Source organism: Solanum stenotomum, chromosome 8 (genome assembly GCF_019186545.1).
Source record: "Solanum stenotomum isolate F172 chromosome 8, ASM1918654v1, whole genome shotgun sequence".
Taxonomy (NCBI): Eukaryota; Viridiplantae; Streptophyta; class Magnoliopsida; order Solanales; family Solanaceae; genus Solanum; species Solanum stenotomum.
The window spans coordinates 22532994-22551731 of NC_064289.1; the positions used below are offsets into that span (position 1 = coordinate 22532994).

Below are 18738 nucleotides of genomic sequence, written 5' to 3' on the forward strand. Positions count from 1 at the left end.
ATACTTTCAAGAACATAACTTCGCAGAATTGAATCATGATTCACGGGTGGGTGAACTAACCCAATACTATGTGATCTCACATACCTCGTAGGGATCACCCATTGATGAAATCCACAATCCTAGCTTCAAGAACATGACGATTCCTTACCTCTTCTCCTCTTTTCTCCTTTTTTTTTTCTTTTCTCAAAACCGTAACTCTTTTTGATGAAGGTAAACTGAACCAAATCAGTTTAGACTCTAACTTACTTACCAAAAACAAAATTAAATAATTGGGTAGTGAAAAGACCATAATACCCTCTTAAAATCCGTTTTTGACTTTCCTTATCTAGACATCCCAACTTTGAATAATCATATCCCTCTCATACAAACTCTAAATTGAGAAAACTCAGTGGCGTTAAAAAAATAATTCAAAGATATTTCCTAAGGTATCTTGTAGCACACCTAAATCATCCTGAGGTGGAGTTATGGTAGTTTGAAGTTGACCCAAACCTCAAACTTAACATAACTAAACCGATTTTCCAAATTTTTCATTCTTTCCAAAAATGACTTTTTTTAATTCTAACTCTTCAAGTTCTTTCAAATAGCGAGGTGTTACAATATCTCCCCCTTGTGAACATTCGTCCTCGAATGAGATTACTCTCAAATATTCAGTTCAAACACCCAACAAGCAAATCTAACACATTAAGCATATCAATTAAAGAGTACTAAGAAGAAAATTAGTACATTGGTCTGGAATTTCTCCGTGCTCAAAGAGATGTGGATATCTCTTTTTCATATCCTCCTCAGCTTCCTAAGTAGCTTTCTCAACAAACTGATTTCTCCAAAAAACTTTGACTGATGCTACTTCCTTGGTCCTCAACTTGCGAACCTGCCGGTCTAGAATCTGAACAGGGATCTCCTCATAAGACAAGCTATCATTTATACCAATATCTTCAGTTGGTATGATAAGTGAAGGATCTCCCATGCACTTCTTCAACATGGAAACATGAAACACCGGATGGACCGCTGCTAACTCTTGTGGTAGCTCTAACTCATAAGCTACATTACCCATCTTTTTGGATATTTTGTAACGACCAATATACCAGGGACTAAGCTTCCCCTTCTTACCAAATCTCATAACACCCTTCATGGGTGAAACTTTCAAGTATACCCAATCATCTACTTCTAACTTTAACTCCCTTCTCCTAATATCAGTGTAGGACTTCTGACGACTCTGCATTGTTTTCAACCTCTCTTGAATAACTTTCACTTTCTCCATAGCTTGATGAACTAAGTCTGGTCCTATCAACCCAGTTTCACCAACTTCAAATCATCCAATAGGAGATCTGCATTTTCTCCCATATAGAGCTTCATACGGAGGTAGGTTATCATCCCAGTTACCTTTGAAATCAATCACACAGGCCCTCAATATATCTTCTAGAGTCTGAATAGTGCGCTCTGCTTGACCATCTCTCTGAGGATGAAAAACAGTACTCAAGTTCACTTTCGAACCCAAACCTTTCTGGAATGACTTCCAAAAATATGCAGTAAATTATGCTCTAAAATAATTGAAACAGGGACTCCATGAAGTCTTACTAACTCTTGAATGTACAAGCATAATCTTCTGCTGAATGGGTAGTCTTTATCGGTAGAAAGTGGGCTGATTTTATCATTCTATCAACAATCACCCAAATAAAATAATGTTGCATGCGAGACCTTGGTAAACCTATGATGAAATCCATATGATCATCTCCCATTTCCATTTTGAAAGTCTATGTTCTGAGCCATACCACCGGGCCTTTGGTGCTCTACTTTAAATTATTGGCAATTTGGACACTTAGCAACAAACTTTACGATACATTTCTTCATAATACTCCACCAATAAACTTCTCTCAAGTCACGATACATCTTTGTGGAACCCGGATGAATGGAATATTTGGAGCTATGAGCTTTCTCCATAATTCTTTCTTGGAGTTCATCCACCCTTGGTACACACAACCTACCTTGATACCTCAATACGTCATCTCCCCCTTGTTCAAAAGCCGTTACTTTTTACTTATGAACATTTGTCTTCAATTCAAGAAAAATATGATCTTGGTTTTGCTTCTCTTTCACCTCTGACACTAATGACGATTCATCTTCATTCATCACTACTACTCTTCCTTCTGTGGAATCCATTAGTCGAACTCCTAATCGTGCAAGTCTGGGCATATCTTCTGCTAACTCTTTCTTCTCTTCTTCAACATGGGCGGTACTACCCATAGACAACCTACTCAAAGCATCAACAACAACATTATCCTTACCTGGTGATATAGAATACTCATATCAAAATCCTTGAGTAACTATAACCACCTTCTCTATCTGAAGTTGAGCTCTTTCTGACTAAACACATACTGAAGATTCTTGTGATCGGTGAACACATCTACATGAACACCATAACGATAGTGATGCCATATTTTCAAAGTAAATACTACGACAGCTAACTCTAGTTCATGGGTTGGGTAATTCTTCTCATGAACTTTCAACTGTCGGGAGGCATTGATGAGTCCATAAATTGGACTCATTTAGGGATATATTTTAATAGAAATTGTATCCTCAAATGCTTATTTTATCTAAATATCTGATGAAAACCCTTAAATTTCAGGTATTTGATGTTTGAAGGAAAGCATGGACACTACATCGCAAAAAGGAACGAAAAGGCTAAGAAGAACGAAGAAATGAAGGAATGAGGATTGTCGAGTCCACTTGGCAAGTCACTGAAAGGTCTTACTTCGCCTTTTGTTCCAATGTGCTGAGCCCTGAAGGAAAGGATCAAGTCGGCAGATTGCCGAGAAGTTCTGTGAAGCAGTACCATGTCGGCCAATGACACAGAGTATGACAATGCTGAAGGCTGGTGCAAGAGGGCAATGAGCTACACCAAAGGGTGAATTGCCGAATGATCCGCTGCAACACAAATCTGTGAAAACTATAAATATTAGTTAGAGTTGTAGTTTTGAGGGAGTCGAACAATTATTATAATTTTCATATAGAATATAACTTTTTAGTATTTTTGTTTTGAGTTTGAGAAGGTTTTGAAGACTTGAAGAAAAAGAGGGTTTCATATCCAAGGATTTGGAGTTGGGTATTTTGGATTCTTCATTCTTGGCATGTAACAAGACTTAAATCTTCTTACCCATTTGAATGCAAGCTCATTTAGGTATAAATTTATATCTGTTGATGTGTGGCTAAAAACCCCAATACTTAGGGTGTGATTTAGCGAATATGGGTTAAGATAATTGTTTGGTCTTGTTTGATGATAGTTTAATCGTAGTTTAATTGTGATTTCGTTTAGTGATTGTGGATGAGTTTAATGAATTTGTAGTTGCAAGTATAAGTTTATTTATGTGTTTTCGGCTTGCTCGAGAGAGAGGTCGTAAAACTAAGGCCACTAGATTGATAGCCAGTGTGAGTGGGTCTACATGAGGTTCAGCTCGAGAGAGTGAACCCTAGTCCCATATCCACACACTCAAGTCAATAGAGTGAGTGGGTTAAGGCGTAGCCTGGTGTTCATGCGGCAAATGGGTGTCCGAGAGGAATACATTTGAAACGGGGTAAGTTGCTCGAGAGAGAGCTTATCCCCCTTAAAGTCTAGCCTAGTCACAATTACTCTATGAATCTTCTATCGAAAGCATGTACCCAATAATCTAGTTTGACCTGTCTTCCCGTCACATACCAAGGATCCCCTCTCATTACTTAGAATCCCTTGTTTATTTTGTTGTTTTTACCTACTTGTGACTAAAAAAAACCCCCATTGTTAATTTACACTCTTGTGACCCCCTTTAATTTACAATGTTTTTAATCGTTAATGTCTTTAGCTACGACTAGTTAGAACTAAGTTTTATTTTTTCAATTAATTTTCAAAACCTCTTTCTTGGGAAAGATCCCAACCCTTGGTTAGGTTACTAAACTATTGTACGATCGTAGACACTTACATCAGAAATTGTGTCTTGATTACACAAACATCAAAATGGCGTCGCTGTCGGGGAGTGGTGTTATTTGAGAATTTTTAGATTAGTAGAATTTATGTTCTTCTTAGTTGTAGTTTACTCACCTAATTTTTTGTTTTGTTTTATTTGCTTGTGTGAATATTTCAGAAAGCATGAGTGTTAACGGTAGCAACGGTAGCCAGGTGGGCCATCAGGACAACATCAGTAATCTCAACGATGTCTAAGAACCCAACATCAATGACCCTCATCTCATGGGAGGTGTTGGAGCCAACCGTCTATCCCCAACCGAGGAAAACGTAGTGTTCCACATAACGAGCACCATGTTGAAACTCTTGCAACTAAAGGGACTTTTCAGAGGACTGGCTCATGAGGATCCTCACGAGCATCTTTAAAACTTTGTAGATGTGTACGGACCATTCTCGTTCAAAAACATCTCCTAGGAGTCGGTCTAGTTGAGGCAATTCCCTTTCTCATTGGTGGGAGAGGCGTGCAAATGGCTAGCCGAGTTGCCGCGAGAATCCATCACTTCTTGGGAGGGACTGATAACCGAATTTCAAGTATGATTTATCCCTCCCTCGAAGATGATGTCACTTAGGGATAACATCCAGAGCTTTAAGCGTCTGGAAGGAGAGCCTCTGCACGAGACTTGGCTATGGTTGAAAAAAATTGATGCTACAATGCCCAACCCATGGTTTGCTTGATAACATGCTACTTCAGTACTTCTACCGAAGTTTGGACTCGGTAAACAAAGGTGTCGCTGACCAACTTTCGTCGAAAGGCTTAATACAGCAGCCGTATGCAGTAGCAACCTAGCTTTTAGATGGCATGACAACCATCAACAGAGCATAGTACACTCGTGAGGACCAAGTGTCCCCTCTCACCTTCAAGCTATCCAAAGAGCAGATTGAAAAAGACAATGAGAGAGACCAGAACATGGCCAAAATCATGACGCAGCTTGATATTTGATCCAAAAATATCATGGGGGTTGGTGCCCGTGGTGTCAATGTTGTGGGGGTCGGGTGTGCTAATCCTGAGGATATTAAGTTTGAAGCCTTGTATAACGAGGAGGTAAATTTTCTAGCCAACCAAGGCGGTGGCTATCGCTCAAATTACCCAAGGCAGGGTGGTAACCAAGGTTGGGCTAGAAACAAAGACTGGAAGGACCGAGATTGTGAATGTAGGGACCGTAATTCGAATTGGAAAAATGGGGAGAAGGATAGATATGTGCCTCCCCATGAGCGCCAAAAACCCAAGGATTCAGAAGGAGGTAGGTCTGAGGATATGCTCTCACGTATCCTCAACAAACTTGAAGGTTCAGAAAAAATGCTAAAAGGCATTAAAGAAGATGTATCTACCCTTAGCCAGACCGCCACCTCCCATTCAATTTCAATCAAGCAGTTAGAAACCCAGATGGGTCATATCTCTTCTAACCTAAATCCGAGACAGCAAGGGGGTTTGCCGATTGATACTATGGGTAACCCCAAGAATGAGGTTTGAACTTGTATCATGCCACGACGTTAACTAAGGCGTTGTTTGGGAGGCAACCCAAAACCCTTTATTACTTTAGGTTGGTTTGATAAAATAATGGTGTGTTGACTGTGTAGACGAAAGTGTGGAGAGTGAACAAAAACTGCAAATTGGCGAGCAACAGGTCTAATCAGAGAATCACCAAATGGTTCGATGACTCCGAACTAGACCGATGTTAGACTCAAGATCATCTTGCATTGGAGTCTATAAAACTCGGCAAGCACAGGAAATTATTGGCATAACGACGATCGTGTCGGCGATCCCGACAGAGACCGCCTTTTAGACTCCCACACAACATGGAGGTTTTGTAAACTTTGGCGGGGCAAATGAATATTTGACGTCACACCGAATAGATCAGCGATCGGGATTAATGTCGCCAAACGGGAAAAAACGGGATGGTTTTGCAAGCCAAAGGTTTAAAAGTTTGAACTTCATTCACTTTTCCTCACTTTTTTTTGTCTTCCCAAACTCACACCCGCACGCTAGCTGCTATATTTTTGCATTTATAGAGTATTTTTAGTGTCAAATTGTGCTATGAGTTCAATCACATTGCTTTCTAGCATCTCAATAGCCATTTGATTGGCATAAAAGGTTGGTACTTCAAACTCCGCGTTCCTTTCCTCGAAAGTTGTACTCAAATGAAATGGCATTCCTTTGATGATGTGTGTTGGGCCTATCTGGTAGGATTAGAACATTTCTTTGCCTATTAGGTTCATAAATTTTGCCTGTATTAAGTTAAATAGTTAATTCATAAAAGTTGCGCTTTAAATTGAATGAAAATTATGGGTTGTACATGATTGTCACTGGGTTTAAGCCTAATTTGAGTTGTGCGTGCCTTAATTTTGTTTCCGAGGGTTGCAGGGTTGGATTCAAGAAGATGGGTATTAGGCACGTAGGCCATTTGGCGAGTTAAATCGAGCTCGCTAAACTGCTCAGTGGTTCGCCTAACATCCTCATTTCGCCGTTATTTTAATGCCATATGTAATGTTTAGATCTGTAACTTTCAGCTAGAAGCCTTTGATCGCCAAAAGCATTCGGTGACTCGCCGAAAGACTTCTTGTTCGCCCTTTAACTGCACCCTTGTATTCTCAATGCACTGCACTAGGTGAACTGCCGAAGTAGATACGTTCTTCGCCAACTGGTTCAACGAAGTGATTTTGCAATAGAACTACCTTGTTTTTGTCTGAATACTTTCTAACTTTTTCTCGAAACTTTGCAGAAATGGCAAAACTGAAAGTAGCTAGAAGAGATATGCCGCCCCGACAAACAAGAGAGAAAAAATTCAGGAAAAATACAAAGGTAACAAATCCTCCCAAAACGGATATTGAGGACAAGAAGCCTAGTGCCAACAAGAGAACAAATCCTCAAGATTCCCTCATGGAGACGTGGATTCTTCACAGCTATCCACTCCTTTCTAGCGACTCATGACTTGGACCATCTTAGTAAGTCAGATGCCGTTGAATCTTCTGAAGAAGCTCCGGGAGCCATTATCAAGTTCCAAGCTGACACATCGGGCACTAATGCCCAGACATATGGAGCGATTGTGTAGACAGGATTTTTTTCTACATCCCTCTCTATCCTTCTCTATTCTAAAGTCTGGATATTCTGTGTTAATTGCATTTGAGGACAAATTACTTTTATTTGTAGTGGGGTAAAGCCTACCTTTGTGTGCTATTTGATGTTTGTATTTTGTTTATATTTGGGTTGTTCTGTTTAAAATTGTGTTAAATACTGCTTTTCTGTGGATGTTTGAGCTTATGGCTCCTTTTATAAGATCCTTTTTATTTTAAATTGCAAAATGATTTGGACCCTTCCGAAAAATTTTGAATTTTTTGCACATTTTCGCCACCCTCTATATGCTCTTGAATGTGGCTGTTCTTTTGCAAAAATTTGAGTCTCGGTTCCAATCAATACCGATGACTTGAATAGTATTCTCAATCAATCGAACATGAATGCGCGGCTACGATGAGGCCAAATGAAGTTGCATAGACAATATGTGAACTCTTTGCATCTCGTTGTGATTAGCTATTTATCAAATCGATTCTCTTGTGATGATCATTGGACACTAGCGAAAGTGTGGAGTCTTGTTTGACTTATAGTATCAATGCCTAGTGTGATGAGCTTACCTGTGAACTATGTATGATAGATCCTAGAATTTACCCCGTTGGTCCGGTCAACTGAGTGATGCTATCTCTTAATATGATCTTAGGCAACTTATACGAGTGTGAGCCAATTTGACATCTACCTCTTTTGTGACCTACCTTGTGAGCGTGTGATTCTCTCTTGAACACCTTTTGAAAACTAGACCTTTCTTAATCCATTACCTATAATCCTCTTGAATTGTGGTTAATTGAATAGCCAACTTAGGCCAAAAGCCTAAGTTGGGGGTGTGGTGAAAAAGAAAAAGGGAAAGTCAAGAAGTGCAAGGAAAGTCTCCTTTAACCTATAGTGTTGAGAAAATGGAACCCCTCCATATAAAAAAAAGAGAAGAGAAAGAAAATGAAAAAGAATGAAAAAGAAAGTTATGGAATAAAGTACAAAAGAGATGGGGTTCCCAAACAATCCATGGAAAGTGAATAATAGGATGACTTATGAGCACTAATGATAATGATGAAGGAAAAGGAAAGGAAGTGTTGTGAGCACCACATTTCATGAGGATGAAAGTCACTGAGCCTAAATGACTATATCATTGCACTCAGCCCCATTACAAGCCTTGAAAAGACCTTTTTGATCTTGAGTGAGCTGAAACAAATGTTGATTGGAAATACGGGCAAACCTATGGGTGAAATTATGCATTATGTTCTTCTTTGTGAGTGTGAGTGTTGCATCTGATTCTGAAGCTTTAAACTGTGAAACCATTGTGTGAATATGGAATCATTCTTTGTGTGAGGGCATTTGAACACTATAGTTGAGCTTGAACTTGCATTTGAAGCAAGTATTGTGAGCATGAGATTCGTTTATATTAGTGAGTCACAACTTGAATATTTGAGTACACATTTGATCTTTGCATAAGTAAATTGAGTTTTGTTGTGTGCATTCATGATTGAGTCTTGTGTAGCACTATTCGAGACACCCTTTTTGAACGGTTGAACTTGAGTTTGCTTGAGGACAAGCAAAAGTTTAAGTTGGGGGTGTTGATGAGTCCACAAATTGGACTCATTTAGGGCTATATTTTAATAGAAATTGTGTCCTAAAATGCTTATTTTACTCAATATCTGATGAAAACCCTTAAGTTTCAGGTATTTGATTTTTGAAGGAAAGCATGGACACTACGTCGCAAAAAGGAACGAAAAGGCTGAGAAGAACAAAAAAATGAAGGCCTGAGGATCGCCGAGTCCATTTGGCGAGTCGCCAAAAGGTCTTACTTTGCCTTTTGTTTCAGTGTGCTAAGCCCTGAAGGAACGGATCAAGTCAGCGGAAATAGGGAGCAGTTGGTGCATTGCCGAGAAGTTCCGCGAAGCAGTACCATGTCGCCCAATGACCCAGAGTACGACGATGCTGAAGGCTGATGCAAGACAACGATGAACTACACCAAAGGGCGAATCGCCAAGTTGATCAGCGATTCCGACTAACGACGCCAAATGATCCGATGTAGCACAAATCTGTGAAAACTATAAATACTAGTTAGAGTTGTAGTTTTTAGGGAATCGAACAATTATTATAATTTTCATATAGAATAGAACTTTTTAGTATTTTTGCTTTGAGTTTGAGAGGGTTTTGAAAACTTGAAGAAAAAGAGGGTTTCATCTCTAAGGATTTGGACTTGGGTCTTTTGGATTCTTCATTCTTGGCTTATAACAAAACTTAAATCTTCATACACATTTGAATGCAAGCTTATCGAGGTATAAATTTCTATCTCTTGATGTGTAGCTAAAAACCCCAATTCTTGGGGTGTGATTTAGCGAATATGGGTTAAGATAATTGTTGGGTCTTGTTTGTTGATAGTTTAATCGTAGTTTAATTGTGATTTCGTTTAGTGGTTGTGGATGAATTTGATGAATTTGTAGCCGCAAATACAAGTTTATTTATGTGTTTTCGACTTGCTCGAGAAAAAGTTCGTAAAACTAAGACCACTAGATTGATGGCCAATGTGAGTGGGTCGACATGAGGTTCAGCTCGAGAGAGTGAACCCTAGTCCCATATCCACACACTCAGCTCGAGAGAGTGAGTGGGTTAAGGCGTAGGCTTGTCTTCATGCGGTAAGTGGGTGTCCGAGAAGAACGCATTTGAAATGGGGTAAGTTTCTTGAGAGAGAGCTTATCCCCCCCTAAAGTCTAGCCTATTCACAATTATTCTATGAATCTTCTATCGAAAGCATGTACCCAATAATCTAGCTTAACCCGTATTCCCATCACATACCAAGGATCCCCTCTCATTATTTAGAAACCCTTGTTTATTTTGTTGTTTTTACCTAATTGTGACAACCCCCCCCCCCCCCCNCCCCCCCCCCCCCCCCCCCCTCATTGTTAATTAACACTCTTATGTCCTTCTTTAATTTACAATGTTTTTAATCGTTAATGTCTTTAGCTACGGATAGTTAGAACTAAGTTTTTTTTTTATTAATTCTCAAAACCACTCTCTTGGGAACGATTCTAACCCTTGGTTGGGTTACTAAACTATTGTACGATCGTAGACACTTGCATCGGAAGTTATATCTTGATTACGCAAACATCAGGCATAAGTTATAAATTTGTCATTCTACATTAACAAAAGACCCAAACCAACTCTAGACGCATCACAATAAACAGCAAAGCCTTGCGTACCTTTTGGTAAGGTCAACACTAGGGCAGTAGTCAACCTCTTTTTCAATTCCTAAAGCTTTTCTCAGAAGCTTCAGACCATTGAACCTTTACTGTTTTCTGAGTCAACTTGGTTAAAAGGGATGAAATAGTTGATAACCCCACTACGAACCTTCTATAATATCCATCCAACCCCAAGAAACTCCTAATATCAGTTGAAGATATAGGTCTAGGCTAATTCTACACTGTCTCTATTTTCTGAGTGTCAACTCTAATCCCATCACCGAAAACAATATGACCCAAGAATGCCACAAACTCAAGCCAAAACTCACATTTAAAGAACTTAGCATACAACTCCCTATCATTTAGAGTCTGGAGAACTATTTTGAGATGGCTAGCATGATCTTCATCATTTCTCGAATAGATTAGTATGTCATCAATGAACACGATAACAAACATATCTAAATAAGGCTTGAATACTTTATTCATAAGGTCCATGAATAGTGCATGCGCATAAGTCAAACCAAAGGACATAACTAGGAACTCATAATGACCATAACGGGTCCTGAATGTTGTCTTTGGAATATCACATTCCCTTACTCTTAACTGATGGTAGCCAATCTGAGGTCTATCTTAGAAAAAGAGGTGGCACCCTGAAGCTGATTGAAAAGATCATCAATTCTCGGAAGATGATACATATTCTTGATGGTAACCTTGTTCAACTGACGGTAATCAATACACATTCTAAGGGAACCATCTTTCTTCCTCACAAATAAGACCGGAGTGCCCCAAGGTGAGACACTTGGTCGAATGAAACCTTTCTCTAGGAGATCTTTCAACTGCTCTTTTAACTCATTTAACTCTAATGGTGCCATTCTATATGGCGAAATAGATATACGACGAGTATCGGGAAGAATATCTATATCGAAGTCTATTTCTCTCTTAGGAGGGACTCCGGGTAGATCATCAGGAAAGACTTCTAGAAACCCACTCACAACTAGAACTGACTCAATAGGAGGTGTCTCAACACTAGAATCATTAACTCGGACTAAGTGATAGACACAATCCTTGGAAACTAACTTTCTCGCCTTAAGGTACGAAATGAAACGACCCTTAGGGACTGCTGAACTGCTACTCCTCTCTATAACTGTCTCATCAGGAAATTGGAACTTGACAATTCGAGTTCTACAATCAATGGAGGCATAACAGGCATGAAGCCAGTCCATACCCAGAATAACATCAAAAGCAACTATGTCTAACTCAACTAAATCAGTTATGGTGCTCTTGTGATTAACGAAAATGGTACAATCACGATAGACTCGCTCAGTTAGGATAGAATCCCCAACAGGTGTAGAAACACAAAAGGGCTCACAAAGTTTCTCAGGAAGAACATCAAAATTAATTCCAACATAAGGAGTCACAAAATATAAACTTTCTCTTGGGTCTAGCAAAGAATAAACATCAAGAGTAAGACTTTGATCTACAGTGACAACATCTGGGGAATTCTCTTGTTTTTGATGACTAGTGATAGCATATAGGCAGTTTGCTCCTCCGCCAGTACCTGAAGTAGTTCCTCTAGGTGCAACACTGTCTAGTGGAGCAACTGATGAAGATTGGGCATTATTGCCCTGGTTCCCATTTCCTTGTCGATTCTTAGGGCACTCTTTCATGAAGTGACCCTCTTGACCACACTTGAAACAACCAGTGGAGCCATCGCGACACTTACCTGGGTGGTTCCTACCACACTTAGCACATGTAGGAGCCCAGTTTCCTCCTTGTGCCACACTACCTTGAGACTGAGCGGGTCTAGATCTGAAATTCTGCGAATTCTGACTAGTATACTCACCTTTTTTCCTTGGTTCAGTTGCACTAGAAGATGATGGAGCAGGCCCATTTTGCTTATGTTGAAAGGAAGAACGGTTCATATTACTTCTTTGTTGCCCAGACTCATTCCCTGTCCTAGCCTTCTTGTTTTTGAACTCTTCCCTATCTCTCAGCTTCTCTTCATCAACCTGCTACACATAAACCATCAATCTTGCTATATCCATGTCCCCTATCAGCATAGCTGCCTTGCCCTCATTACTTGATAGATGAGACAACCCAGCAACAAACAAACTCATCCTGCTCTCATATCCGCAACCATCTCTGGAGCATATTGGGAAAGTTGGGTGAACTTCAAATTGTACTTATGTACACTTAGTGAATCCTGCTTAAGGGTAAGGAATTCCCGTACCTTGGCTTACCTCAGTTCACAGGGAAAGAAACGCCCCAAGAAAACACTATCGAACACAGCCCAACCCAAAACCGGTGCATCCTCAGCCTTACTCTTCTTTCACTAGTCAAACCAAGTCCTAGCAACACTCTTTAGCTGATATACAGCTAGTTCCACTCGCTTAGCATCAGCAACGTGCATAATCTCAAACACCTTTTGCAGTTCCTCAACAAAGATTTCTGGATCCTCAGTAGTACTTGAACCAGTGAAGTTTAGAGGATTCATCCTCAAGAACTCACGGATCCTCGAAGTATCATTTCCTTCTTGTCGGTTCTCTTTCTGCCCATCTTAGTTGGTCACAACTTGACTTAACATTTTGGTCGCTTCCATGTACTCAATATTGGTGACTTCCCCTTGGGGTTACACTTCAGGTGCATTAGGTACCCCTTGCTCATCAACGTTCCTCCTAGACATACGACCTCAGAAACCTCTTCTTGGAGGCATGATCAACTGAAAGACATGCGCAAGCACGAGTTAGAAGGAAACTTTATAGAGATAAACTCTATCGCACGACATGAATATGAAAGAAGTGAGATAGGTCTTAATTGTTGTTGCCTCCTAATTATAGATGTGGCGCGCTTCATACCGGTAACTAGGACTCTACATACATGGCTTCATAGACTCCCTAGGACTCTTGAACTATGGGCTTTGATACCAAGTTTGTCACACCCCGAGCCTACACCCTGGGTAGAACTGGCACTCGAGAACCATTGTTGGCCCCAAGCGAACCCTTGGTCTGGCTTACTACTCAGCGGAAGACTTAACTTAACAAAGATGAACTCATATAAAACAAGAATGTTATAAAGAAAACATTCAACTAGCCAATAAGGCAAACTCAAGTCTAAAACAACAACTAAAATGAATAAGACTAAAGAACTAATACCGTGTAACTGTCTATGAAGCCTCTAATAACTATGAGGAAAGTCGGGACAGACCCACGATCATCCTAAACAACTGAACTAGTAAAGCAATAAAATGAGATCCTCCGGAATGCAATGAGGCTAACCAACAGACTCTGACATGCTCGACCGGATCAACGAGGCGCTGGATGTTGATCCTGATTACCTGTATCTACATCATAAAATGATACAGGCTAAATGGCATTAGTACATTGAATGTACGAGCATGTGAGGGAAAAACTAAACATGACATAAGCTCGAAATGAATTCTGAAAGAAACACTTACCTCAGATTTACTCAACGCATGAATACTCAAATCAATTCATAAATAAACAACAGTAAATATGCGGTTTATATAAATCATTTAAAATAGTAAGTAACAATTCAATATACATATATAGTAAAGAAATATAATTATATGGGAGTTTCTCTAATCGACAACCATCAATATGAGCTAAAGTGATGATACAACGTCTCGTCCACGCTGCTAGATCTGTCCTATAACTTGTCGGGATATAGAACGCCTCAACTAAATGGATCCACTAGTCTATGCTAAAAAGCATTAAGGTGTCATCTAAAAAGTATGACCCTTTCTACCCACGATGGCTACATGGTTTATGGAGACTTGAGTTATTATGAACTCGTCCCCATATCGATGCTCAATACTACTCCCAAAATATACTTAGCTCATATGTTTTAAAACAAAACTCTTTCTGTGATTTGAGATAATTACTCAAAAACTAGCTAAAAGGCACTCTTGAAAATCGGTGTTTCCTCTCTTGTTTAAAATGTGAACACATTTACTCTTTGGGAATACATACATAGTCCCGATATACTAGTTTGAAGAAATGAACTTCAATCTTTACTCTTTACTCAACTCAAAACTTAAAACAAAGTTAAAATGTTTGTAAAAGACTTTTGGAAAACTCTATGAACTTCTCTTGACTTGACTCTTAACTTTCCTTGAATTGAATTATGGATTCAAGGTACATGATATCATGTTTATGGATGATTTCATGGTTTTTATACATACTTTAGGGTGTAGAAATGAACTAGAAAACTTAGGTACGTTGCTAGGGAACTCAAACGGAAATAAGTGGGAAAAGGTAGAGGACTTGGCGTCCCTAGCGCTATGAGTGGCGCGGGGTGCCAGAGGGCAAACTTCAGTAGCTAGGTTGGGGTGCACTGGCTGGCGCGGTACCCCAGAGCCCAAAATTCAGAGATTCATTTGGGGCGCTCTGAGTGGCGCGGCGCCCCAGCCCCCTACCCAGGTTTTTGACGAATTTTCTTGCTCGTTTTTCAACTCTAAACCCTCTAGATTGGAATGGTTCCTTCCCTAACCACTTAGAATCGAATACACAACCAAAATGTGCAAGAAACTACTCAAAACAACATCAATTTTCATGAATTTAACTCAAGAATTCCTCAACAACTTCAACAAATCAAGAACCCAATAGAATTTCAACAAAACCCATCAAGAACTCAATTTCTATACTTTCAAGAACATAAATTCGCAGAATTGAATCATGATTCGCGCGTGGGTGAACTAGCCCAATGCTATGTGATCTCACATACCTCGTAAGGATCACCCCTTGATGAAATCCACAATCCTAGCTTCAAGAACTTGACGATTCCTTGCCTCTTCTCCTCCTTCCTCCTCTTTTTTTTTCTTTTCTCAAAACCCTAACTCTTTTTGATGAAGCGTAAACTAAACCAAATCAGTTTAGACCCTAACTTAATTACAAAAAACGAAATTAAATAATTGGGTAGTGAAAAGACCATAATACCCTCCTAAAATCCGGTTTTGACTTTCCTTATCTAGACAGCCCAACTTTGAATGGTCATATCCCCCTCATACGAACTTGAAATCGAGCAAACTCAGAGGCGTTTGAAAGATAATTCAAAGATCTTTTCTATGGTATCTTGTAGCACACCTAACTAATTTTGAGATTGGAGTTATGATCGTTTGAAGTTGACCCAAAACTCAAACTTAACATAACCAATTTTCCAGATTTTTCATTCTTTCCAAAAATGACTCTTTTTAATTCTAGCTCTTTCTAGTTCTTTCAAATAGCGAGGTGTTACAATTTAGTTTAACCTTTTTCTATGGATTAATTACCTAACTATATATCTTTTTTACCTTATTTTCTATTATTCCCTACCTTTTCAAAAAAATTACAAAAATCCCTCTTTTTCATAATTTCTCTCACTTTTTCGGATACATCACTGTAAACTATCACCCCAAGATTTTTTTTTCCCCTTTTCACGCCTAAAATCACGTATCATGAACTATCTCCATCACTCTATTTTTGAATTTCAAATCTTTTCTCTTTCTGATTTATGAATTGCAAATTATTGAAGAGATAGTTATTCTTCATCTTCTTCTTCATCTATCTTTTTCTACTACTTCGTCAGGTATATGATACATAACTATATAAAATTGTCGATGTTTTTTTTAATCCTTTACAATTTGGGAGAGATTTGAGAGAATAAAATTTGAAATTTGAATTGTTTAGAGCTGTTATTTTGGAGAGATTGACATCAATTTGATTTGCATGATTTAGGAAACTGACATTTAATTTTATATTTTATTTTATTTTTAATCTCAACAAACTAGTTGTATAATGTATCAAATGTGATGTATCCGAAAATTATGAGATGCATTCGGATGGCAACACTTTTAAGGGATTTTTGTAAATTGAAAAAGAATAGTGATAAAATGTAATTTGCTCCTTACCCTATGAGATTCCTAAAAAATTTACTCTTTCTATCCAATGGTACATTTACGTAAGAAGCCCATGTTAAAATGATGCATCACTTGAATTAATTCATTGGTCTGTTTTTCTTCAAGGTGTCTTGTACCTGCAAATTTTGATAAATCTAGAGATGACAAGTAGCCTGGTGCGGGTGGGTTTGACGTTAGGCTATGCGGTGTGAGTTTATGTGAATTTAAACTTTGAATCACAAATAATTCTTTTCTAATAGATACAAATGAGAATAGTGTACAATTACGAACTATTTCGTATACCAATTCTTAGGATAACATTTATTATTGTTTAAAGTATCAATTATATATGCCTTAATCTTTTTAACCAATAAAGAGTTGAAAAGAATAACTTTAAATAAAAAAATATATTTTGTTTATTAACTTGAGTAGTGCAAAGATGATTAGTTGACTAAGCATAAAATTTACAAGAAAAAAAATTCTTAAGTGAACAAATTACAAGAGAGAAAAGGGTCAAAACAACGAAAGTGAAAATTTACTTTTTCTATGTACTTGTAAATGAAAATCAAGTCATTTAATAGACATAATAAAAGTTGATGACGTGATCGTTCTTTTTGAACTCCAAGAAATTGCGAAAACACTTAGGTTTAGGTCCATTTCTTTAACATTTTTCCATTAAGTTGGATCCTACGTAGTGTTGCCAGGGAAGTAATTAGATAAAGAGTTATTTACAGGTTCAATTCATGTTAAAGAGTCTCATATCAAATTAAAAAGAGATGAGTGATCTATCAATATGGTCAAAGCAATTTCCACAAATTAAATTTTGGAATTAAGTTAATTAGGTCAAAAATGATATCATAGTAGGATCCATTTCAATTCTTATTTTACGATATTACATCTTATATTAAATTGTATGTACATGCTCCAGATGTCCAACCTTAATCGTGGTAAGAGGTAAACGGAGGTGCTGAAGAGTTCCACGTTAAATGAAAACATGATAAGTATTCTCTTATTATACGTTTTGCATGATTCTTATTTCTTAAGCTAAATTTTAATAACTTTTCGGATTGAGACCATTCAGGAAATCAAAGACAAGTAATGAATCAAGTTGGTAAGCTTGACAATGAACCTGTTAGCAGCCGGTTGGACAGATTCTATATCACAATTAATAATTAATAAGATTAAATTAATGTAAGCCAAATGAAGTTCAATCAAAAATTGCTAGCTTATCAATTGAGAAGTGACAATTAGTGGACACTAATTAATTAATGTATCAAGACCTCTAAGCTTTACAATCAAATGTTTGGTGGACTGTTTTAATTAATTTTATCTAAAAAAGAAGATCGTATCGAACAGATTTCCATTTAATTAAGCCACTACTTGATCAGATACATTGACAAGAACCAGTTTGATTAATTAATATTAAATATACTAATTAGGGTGTCGGCAGGCTGTCCTAATTTAAAATTCTAACAAACTTCCAAAAATTAAAACAGAGCAAGAAGGGTAAGGTATCCTAGTTTTATCTCTCACAGGATAATATTAACATGCATTTAATTAAATTTATAAATACACAAAACATATGTTAGTTTTTGTACAACAGTATATATCGATTTGTTAGCACATATATTTTACGGATATAATATAAAACTAGAAGTTTATGAAACTATGAAAAGTTGTAGTAAATATTAATCTACAGGTCGATTTTTAATTTTTACTATACAATGCATGTATTAATTCTTTATTTTCCTGTATGATTTATTTTAGTTTATTTTCTCTAAATTTGACTCCAAATTGTCATTAGAAAAATACTACTTAGCAAATTATTATTGCTTAGCGCGTTGCTATTCAGAATTCGTACACCGGTGTTTACTGCCATTTAATTTGAGTTAACACCATTTAATTTGAGTTGACTAATTCGAATTTATGTGAAATACTCCACCTTTTAGATATAACGCTTCCTATAAAGGGCAATTCAATACTCAGAGATCGTACTTGCCAGTGGCGGAGCCACATTATCATTAGGGGGTAGAACCCTCTTCGACGGAAAATTATATTATTTTTACATAGTTAAAATAATTTTTTAGGTATATATAGTAGATGTTGAACCCCCTTTGGCTACTTCGTGTGTCTATTTCTTCAGTTTTTGAACCCCCTTACTGATAATTCTGGTTCCGCCACTGGTACTTGCAGTCTCAGATTAATAGTTTGTTTGGTCGAGTTTTCGGAAGGTTAAAAGTATTTTATTTTTTTTAAAGTGAGGTATTTAAGAGAAAATACGTACTAAATGGATGTTTTTGGTATGAAATAAAATGATTTTCATGGAATATGATAATTTATATGAAAATATATTTTTGGAGAATAAGTAGGTCCTTGATCTATTTTTTAGTGTTTGGCAAGTAAACAAGAAAATATTATCTTAAGAGCATTTATATGTTATCTAGTAAAATATTATGAAGCTAGATAGGAATGGAGTGTGGGCAGGGCCGTCTTAACCACTAGGCTACTAAAGTCATCGCTTGGGCCCCATATTTTTGAGGCCTCCAATTTTTATAAAAATAATTATACATATTACTTAAAATTATATATAATTTTAAATTTAAAAAAAAAA

General features: G+C 37.7%; 2 protein-coding genes across 4 annotated transcripts in view; one reads left to right on the forward strand and one right to left on the reverse strand.

Moving 5' to 3' along the window:
* Window positions 1-18738, forward strand: part of LOC125874752 (protein HOTHEAD-like) — a 392923-nt gene that overhangs the window by 147133 nt on the left and 227052 nt on the right. The window lies entirely within an intron of this gene.
* Window positions 11387-12917, reverse strand: LOC125873618 (uncharacterized). Its single transcript, XM_049554507.1, has 5 exons — window positions 12868-12917; window positions 12609-12699; window positions 11973-12243; window positions 11716-11894; window positions 11387-11416 (listed from the first exon to the last, which is right to left on the reverse strand). The coding sequence occupies exons 1-5, from the start codon at window positions 12915-12917 to the stop codon at window positions 11387-11389; spliced, it is 621 nt and encodes a 206-aa protein (XP_049410464.1).

Bases quoted from the DNA above. Each gene is read 5' to 3' on its own strand.
- LOC125873618 (XM_049554507.1), bottom strand. From the start codon at position 12,917: ATGTCTAGGAGGAACGTTGATGAGCAAGGGGTACCTAATGCACCTGAA. The intron at 12,700-12,867 runs GTAACCCCAAGG...CACTGGTTCAAG, and splicing joins GTACCTAATGCACCTGAAGT to TACTACTGAGGATCCAGAAA. The intron at 11,417-11,715 runs GTAGATCAAAGT...CATTGATTGTAG, and splicing joins ATTCCCCAGATGTTGTCACT to AACTCGAATTGTCAAGTTCC.